This window comes from Pseudomyrmex gracilis, unplaced genomic scaffold (assembly GCF_002006095.1).
Source record: "Pseudomyrmex gracilis isolate BER0280 unplaced genomic scaffold, ASM200609v1 scaffold_1200, whole genome shotgun sequence".
In the NCBI taxonomy this organism is placed as follows: domain Eukaryota; kingdom Metazoa; phylum Arthropoda; class Insecta; order Hymenoptera; family Formicidae; genus Pseudomyrmex; species Pseudomyrmex gracilis.
The window spans coordinates 16266-24482 of NW_018021784.1; the positions used below are offsets into that span (position 1 = coordinate 16266).

The 8217-nt window shown below is 32.0% G+C and overlaps 2 protein-coding genes across 5 annotated transcripts; one reads left to right on the forward strand and one right to left on the reverse strand.

Annotated features, from left to right (window-relative positions):
- The first annotated feature begins 1385 nt into the window (after positions 1-1385).
- LOC109861959 (protein ANTAGONIST OF LIKE HETEROCHROMATIN PROTEIN 1-like) lies at positions 1386-4087 on the forward strand. The gene is made up of 6 exons (XM_020441818.1): positions 1386-1461; positions 1551-2133; positions 2299-2418; positions 2545-3089; positions 3202-3613; positions 3736-4087. The coding sequence occupies exons 4-6, from the start codon at positions 2890-2892 to the stop codon at positions 4069-4071; spliced, it is 948 nt and encodes a 315-aa protein (XP_020297407.1). The 5' UTR covers positions 1386-1461; positions 1551-2133; positions 2299-2418; positions 2545-2889; the 3' UTR covers positions 4072-4087.
- Positions 4088-4784: 697 nt separating this feature from the next.
- Positions 4785-6504, reverse strand: LOC109861958. Of its 4 annotated transcripts, XR_002251062.1 has the most exons (5): positions 6021-6504; positions 5633-5815; positions 5305-5560; positions 5103-5226; positions 4785-5033 (listed from the first exon to the last, which is right to left on the reverse strand). XR_002251062.1 is itself a non-coding variant. In XM_020441817.1 (4 exons), exons 2-4 carry the CDS (start codon positions 5687-5689, stop codon positions 4912-4914), a joined length of 303 nt encoding a protein of 100 aa, XP_020297406.1. In that variant the 5' UTR covers positions 5690-5815; positions 6021-6504; the 3' UTR covers positions 4785-4911. The 4 variants fall into 4 exon arrangements, 3 of the variants coding, with proteins under 3 accessions (XP_020297406.1, XP_020297405.1, XP_020297404.1); XM_020441817.1 differs by lacking the exon at positions 5305-5560; XM_020441816.1 differs by lacking the exons at positions 4785-5033; positions 5305-5560.
- Positions 6505-8217: the final 1713 nt, after the last annotated feature.

The following is an 8217-nucleotide window of genomic DNA, read 5'->3' on the forward strand; positions in this document are numbered from 1 at the left end:
GCATAATCAATATGCACTCTCTGCCAAGGTGCTGCTGGCTGAGTCCAACTACATAAAGGAACCTTAACAGGAGCCTTTGCGGTGAGTGCACAATTTCTGCAACGCTTAACAAATTGTTCAATGTCCGCATCTATTTTTGGCCAATATACATATGAACGTGCCAAAATCTTCATTTGTTCTATTCCAGGATGACCCTTGTGAATCTGTCGAAGAACCTGTGTACGAAAACAAGACGGCACCACGATTCTATCATTGAAAGAAAAACAGCCTTGGATTAGCGACAATGAATGACGTCTACAAAAATAAGTCTGCAAGAATAACTCTTCTACAGTTTGAGGCCATGAAGTAAGAGTATATTTAATTACTTCCTGAAGAATATCACTCTTCTTAGTTGCCTCTTGAATCTGTTGAAAGGTAATCGGCTTAACTGGCCCCGTTTGTAATGACTCTTGCAAAGTCAAAGATAAATCTTTCTCCAATTAAATAGAAGCAATAACAAAATCTTCTTCAGGGCGATTCTGCTGATCAATGAGCCTGGACAACACATCAGCATGTCCAAATTCTGTAGTTTTAATATATTCAATCTGAAAATCGTAAGACAGTAACTGCAAAGCCCATTGCTGCAAACGATTCGCTAAATGAACAGAAATCCCCTTTTTGTTTCCAAAAATTTGTAATAACGGTTTGTGATCCGTTTGTAAAGTAAAATGCCTTTCAAAAATCATTCAATAAAATTTCGTAATGGCAAACATAATTGCTAAAGCTTCTTTTTTAATTTGACTGTAATTTTTTTCCGCAGAAGTAAGACTTCTAGCAGCATGACTGACTGCTTTGATTGTTTGATCTGGAAAACGATGTAAAATGCAAGCTCCCAGACCTTCGTTTGAAGCATCTGCTGCCACAATGATTTCATACTTTAGATTGTAATGAGTGAGCAACAGATTAGATGTCAAAATCTTCTTGAATTGTTCGAAAGACTTCTGACAACGTGAAGACCATGAATATGGTACATCCTTCTTAAGCAAATTGTCCAACGGTCGTCGCAACATATGCATATTGGGAATAAATCGAGAATAATAAGTAATTGCTCCCAAGAAAGACCGTAAAGTATTTAAATTCTTTGGTGCTGGCATATCTATGATGGCTGAAATATTTTGCGGATCTGGATGTAATCCTTGCCCATCAATGACGTAACCAAGATAATTGATCTTTTCTGTGAAAAAGGTACACTTTTCAAGTCGTAGTCGAAAGCCATAATCTTGAATACGCTCTAAAAGACGTGTTAAATTGCGATTATGCTGCAAAATTGTTTCTCCACCAACAACTAAGTCGTCAATGTAAGCAAAAACATTTGGTAAGCCAGAAATCATGGAGTCCATAATGGCTTGAAACTNTCCAGGAGCTACAGTGACTCCAAAAGGCATACGATTGTACACGTAAAAACCACGATGAGTATTGATTGTAAGAAATTTCTTTGATTCATCATCAATCTCAATCTGTAAAAAGGCATCTGCCAAATCTAAGTGACTGAAATATTTGCAATTTGACAGCTGTGAAAATATTCATCTAGCAAAGGAAGTGGATGACGATTAGGTTCCAAGGAAGCATTAAGTCCCGTTGAAAAATCTGCACAAATCTTAATCAAGCCATTCTTTTTGCGTACCACAACAATCGGTGTCGCCTACTGTGAATATTTGATGGGTGATATAATTCCATTTTGCTCGAGACGATCGAGCTCAGCATCGACTTGCGGCAAAATTGCATAAGCGACTGGGCGCTTCGGCTTGAAAATCGGCTTAGCATCTGGTTTTAAATAAAGTTTGACTTTTGCTTTTGTGCAACGCCCCAAACCACTTGCAAAAACATCTTGAAATCTGCGCTGAAATTCGGTGATATCGAATTGCGATTTATTGACATTGACTAAATGGCAAAAAGTGTTCAATGATTGATTCCACAGATTAAATGCAGAGATCCAATCTAACCCCATTATATTCAAAGCTGGATTTGAAGTTACAAAACATTGAAGCTGCTTGGTGACTCTCTGAAAAGCTACTGTACAGGTAAACTCTTGAGTGAAATGAATTGAATTGCTGGATGCATCTCGAGCAACATGCGAAGTGATCGTTCCTGAAGGTTTGTCGAGATCAATCCATGTTTGATTTGAAATAATAGGTAGATCAGAACCCGTGTCTAATTGAAGCTTTACAGACTTTGAATTAATTAAAATATCAATATATTTTCGACTCGAACCAGTTAAAATCTGATTGACTGAATGAATTGTCTTGACGCTTGTTTCAGAGCTTTTATCACCAGACTTGGGTTTAACTTTCTTACTGGACGCGCAATAACCATCTCTATGACCGACAACTTTACATTTTTGACACTTGTGTGTTTTAAAAGTACAGTCTTTGGAGAAATGTAAGTTACCGCAAAACCAGCAAGGTGTCGAAGGTTTTTTGTCAGACAAATTTTTTTTGTTTTTGTTAAATTTACCCTGCTCCTTCTGACCATTTTTAAACTTCCCTTTTTTATGGAAATTTTTAGATTGCACAAGAGCAACCGTCCCAACGTCTGCGGTTTGATTTTGCACCATCGAATTATCGTGTTTAAGATTAACCATTCGTTGACATTCGACGGCTAACTGTATGTTCGAAAATAGAGTCGGTTACTGCCAGTAAAAACAGTTCCGTTGGCAGCAGTGAAATTTACTGGTGCTGCGTTTCGTGTCTTCCAGCAGTAAAGTCAGTAAAATAGCTAAGTAGTTCAAACAATAATTTTGAGGTTAAAAACTAATTGTATTAATTTATTATTTTAGATTTTTAGTACATCAAATTCGATTTTAGTTGTTTGATAGACTATTTTTTTTAATAGAATAAATAGTGAGTAATTATGCAAAAATATATTTTATTGGACAATATTATTTTNGAATCTTCTACTAGTGAATTGTCTTCGAGTGACAGCGACGATAATGAGTTATTAAATATTATAATAAATAATAACAATGATAAAAGAAAAATACGAAAAATTAGAAATTATATGGAATATGTTGTTGCACTATACACAGATGTCGAATTTAAGTCGCATTTTAGGTTTGTGTATATGCTATATTGGTATATAAAAAATAGTGTTTTAATAATAGTATATAATAATAGCATATATATAATAATAGTGCTAATGATAAGTATATATTTTTTATTGCAGAATGGAACGTAATACTTTTAATTTTTTGCTACATTTAATTNGACCAAACTTGAATAATATTCCATTCCAAGGAAAAGAACAAATTGATGTTACTAAACAACTACTGATTACTATTTATGTCTTAGCAACACCAGATTCGTATCGATCCATAAGTAAACGATTTAATGTGTCCAAATCAACTGCTTGGTTCACTGTAAAGAGAGTAGTTCAAGTAATATATAGCATTCGCAATTTGTTTATTAAATGGCCTACTTATGAAGAAGCTAAAAATACTTGGACAAATATTCAGATATCGTATGGCTTTTCTAAGGTTTTGGGCATTATTGATGGAACACACATAAACATTCCTCGGCCGAAAGAAGACGCTAATAGTTATATAAACAGAAAAGACAGATTTTCTGTACAGTTACAAGTAAGAATAACAATTTTACTTTTTTTGATTTTATATAAAGAGAATAAATATAGATTACAAAGTTTGATGTATTTTAGTTTAAAGAATTAACAAACTGTGCTAATAAATTATGGTTTTTTTAGGTAATATGTAATAGTAATTTATCATTTATTCACGTATTTGCTAGAATGCCAGGATGCGTTCATGATATGCGCGTGTTTCTTTATTCTGGTGTACAACAATATTGTACNCCAGAATATTTTCCTCGCGATAGCCATTTATTAGGTGATGCAGCATACAGTATCCAAAAAACTGTCATGGTGCCATTCTATGATAATGGTCACTTAACTAGAGAACAAAAACAATTCAATCATCGTTTATCATCTGCCCGAATAACTGTAGAAAAATCAATAGGATTGTTAAAAGGACGATGGCGATATTTATTAAATAAATTGCCTATGACAAGAACAAAAATTTAATTCCTTATTACATAATTACTTGTTGTGTATTGCATAATATATTTTTATTAAGAAATGATTGTATTGAAATCCCTATTATTGTTCCTGAAATATTATATAAAATGCAACCGCTAAATATTTCTAATATCTTGAAAGAAGAACGAAATGCTAAAAGAAATAGGTTGATGGAAATAATTGCTAATGATAATTTTAGGAGAATAAATTAGAATAATTACATACCGAAAAAATATACATACATATGTCTTTATTATATATTTGTCTTTTTTTTATAGTACATAAAATACATGTATATATTTATGTGATTTTGTTTTTATACTTTTTATGTTGAACAATTAACAACAAGAAATAAAAAACTGTGGCTTAGCCACTTTTTAGTTAAAAAAAAGAACATAATATTTTTATTAAGTTACATATACAAATTTATTTCAATTTGTATACATAAAAATGTTTTCATATATAAAAACATAATCTCTATATAAAAAAAACTGAAAAATTAAATTTTTACTATATTATTTTATATAACATCACAGTGCGAGTTAAAACTGAACTACAATACTTCACATTTACTACATACTTAAATCTGAATATGATACTTTAACTTACTAAATAAATTATTAACATCATTAATAAACAAAATATATTTTTTACAAAAATAAAGTCAAGAATGACTATATTAATATATATTAATATTTCAAATAGTGTAACTCTTTTAAAGCTTTTGATTACAACAAAAAAATTAGAACGGTTAATGATTTTTGCACGAACGTTTTTGCTTTTTTTACACTTCTTCTTCTTGTACACATTGTTGTTTCTGGTTTTTAAATGCTTCTTTTATTTCTCTTAATATTTGTGTAACTTTGTAGCTCTGTAATTAGCAGTTTCTTCTCTTTTTAACCTTTTTTCTTCTAACAAAAGTCTCAAATAATTTGCTTTTGCCTCAGTTAATGAGATCTTTTTTTGCTCTATACATAAAATTAGTTATAAAATAGAAAAGTATACATTTAAAAGAAATGTTTTTTATAGTTACTTACTGATTGGTAATTCATTTTCGTCAGTGTTATCAGTTATAGGTGAATGTTCGGATTCTTTTAGATGCGATCCTGCTACAGATAATGGTTTTATCCAATGTTTCTTTTGAAAAATATCATCTAATATCTAAAGCATAAATGTATATATATTATGTGTGTGTTTAATTATAACTATAGTATTGTGTCAATATAGTTTATATATTACAGATAAATATATCCATTCTTTTCTATCGTTTCCACTTTGAGCATTATGATCAACAATTTTACGATATTGTCTTTTTAATGCATCCATTTTATCATTACATTGACTGTCTGTAAAATTATATTTCTTTTCTTTCATGCATTGAGAAATTTTGATCCACATTTTTTTATGGGAACCTTTTTCTAGCATATATGATTTTTCTTTATATAAAGATATAAGAGAAGTATTGCTTTATGGCCCCATTTTACTTTATTTTCTTCTAAAGTTAAAAAAAAATTAATATATTATATTTATCTCCATACAATTATTACTTACTATTATTTAAAGTTACCTGTATCTGGTGTGTCTGAAACATTTTCAGTGTCAGAAGTTGTATCAATAGTGTCATTAGAACCTACAGTTATGTTTGATCTACTTATGTTTTCCATATTTATTGATGAAACAGACCTATGTATATCTTTAGAATTAAGTAATGTCTTTGCTTTTTCTAATAATGTAGTAGCAAATATCACATCTGTAAAAAAGAATAAATATATGTATAAGGATAATAAATAATAAATATTATTTATTATTAGAAATAATTTCTATATATATAAGAAGATAATTATCGCAATTATCTTCATTTTTTGAAACATCAAAAATATAATTATTACTATTACTATTATTGATATATATATATATATATATAGATTATACTATAATACACTTATATGTTATACCATTATGCGCACGATTATACACTTCTTTCTGTATTTTTAAAATGTATTCTACATTTGTTGATTCATCAATTAAGTTTAGATCAATCAATTGGCTATTATCCACTTTCTCATGTAGAAAAGTAGTTTTTAATTGCACAGATCTCTTCATTTTTTTACACTTGTAATCCATAACACTAAAAGAATTACTTACTACAATTCTTTTTAACCTCAAAATTATCGTTCGAACTACTTAGCTATTTTACTGGCTTTACTGCTAGAAGACACGAAACGCAGCACCAGTAAATTTCACTGCTGCCAACAGCACTGTTTTTACTGGCAGTAACTGACTCTATTTTCGAACACACAGTCAATCTTGAACGGTAAGCGAGTCTGACTTAATATCAATTAAGTGTAATAACTTAGTTCTAATGTCAGTATCTGATGGAGAACGTAGTCTACAAATAAACATTAAACATTTAAATTGATCTGCAGTAGTTATCGAGATTTGAAACTCTTCACACCGTTTGTTAACCAAGCCAGCATATGTTAAAAAATCATGTTGATCTAATTTCGACGCAGTAAGGCAATTATATCGGTGATGAAAACGCGATATTTTCTTTCCAAACATTTTGGTAAGATTTTTTATTGTATTTGCAAAATCTAAATCTGTATATTCTTTTGGCAAGATGTAGTTAACATACTTTGTGTGAACTGTCATGCTTAATTTACGTAGGAGTAATCTGACCTTTGCTGCGTTGTCCAATGCATGGGCATCAACGGAAAATAATCCTCGGTAACGTACATACCATGTATCGAAAGTCAAACCATTCTCCGGATCGTAAATAAATTCTGTAATTGAATTGGCTAACGCATCCATTTTAATTTCCAGGTCTACAGGTGCGGATAAAGGAGCATTGAGAATCTTGGCGATTTGTTTTGCAAATTCCTGTTGCTGAGCAATAAACTGCTGCTGCATCATCTGCTGAAACTGCTGCTGTTGCTGCTGTTGCTGTTGCAACAACGGCGTTGATATCTCACGGAGACCTTCCATAATCCTCGTCGCCAAAAACTGTTATGTTTATTCACTCACAAAAATAAACTAACTTTGTTCTTTAAAAGAAAACTTGAGTCGTTTATTAAAACGTGTGAATGGTTACAGGAATGAACCTGAAATGAATGAAAATACACAACGAACAAGAGAATAGTTGTTAAGAAATAATTGAATGATTGTGTATCGGTTGCTAGGATGACATTCGATTGTAGTAACGATATCGATTACTACAATATTTGTATATTCTTTGCTTCTATTTTAAGTTTATATGGCATAATACTTAATAAAATTAATGGTTTAGGTTATCAAATTAACAAAAAAGAATTCTACACCAACATTTTCGAAGATTGGAAAAATATTATTATTGTCAATTATGTCATGTCTTTCTCTCTTGTATAGTATCAGAGAGAAGCCTGAGAAGCCCACTGAACTGTATATACACTGGAATGCGCATCTTTGCTTAACAAGCATAGCGAGACGTGGCACAACTTGATTAGCGCTATTTTTGTTTGGCCTAATATTTTAGCAAATCAAAAGTGCGTTCCGCGTCCCGCTATAATGAATCAGAAGCTGTCTCTTAGCAAACGTGTTACGGTTGTATATGTGAAAACATCTGTAATATTAGCGACATGAGGTGTTACGTGCCCGGGTGACCTCATGTCGCTAATACAGGGTCTTTCAGATTAAACGCTCACGCAACAAACATAAAAAACTCCTACAAAAATGAACCGATTTTTATTTGTTATACACGAAAAGAAAGCTTATTTTAGGATATTTTCGATGTGACCACCGTCATTTTCAACAACTCGTTTTAATCTATGAACAAAGTTCATAATCAAGCGGACTTAAATCCGGACTATACGGCGGCCAATTCCATCCACACTTGAACAGAGCAGAGAAGCGATTGAAGATGACGCGCCCTCTGAAAATCTGACGCAGAAACAACAACGTTTCATCGGCGGTATGCGGCTTCGCTCCGTCTTGTTGAAAGATGAAACGTTTAAAATTGGGCATGGCCATCATGACAGAGAAGACTTCATCTTCCAACATCTGCCGATAGGAAGCGCCAGTGATGTTGCTATCAATAAACACTGGGCCGATGATTCCGCGCGCACTAATTGCAGCCCAAACCGTTACGCGTTGTGGATGCAACGTGGTCGTTTCATA

Bases quoted from the DNA above. Each gene is read 5' to 3' on its own strand.
- LOC109861958 (XM_020441815.1), bottom strand. From the start codon at position 6,189: ATGGATTACAAGTGTAAAAAAATGAAGAGATCTGTGCAATTAAAAACT. The intron at 5,816-6,020 runs GTATAACATATA...TCTTTTTTACAG, and splicing joins GTATAATCGTGCGCATAATG to ATGTGATATTTGCTACTACA. The intron at 5,561-5,632 runs GTAACTTTAAAT...TTTTAACTTTAG, and splicing joins TTCAGACACACCAGATACAG to AAGAAAATAAAGTAAAATGG.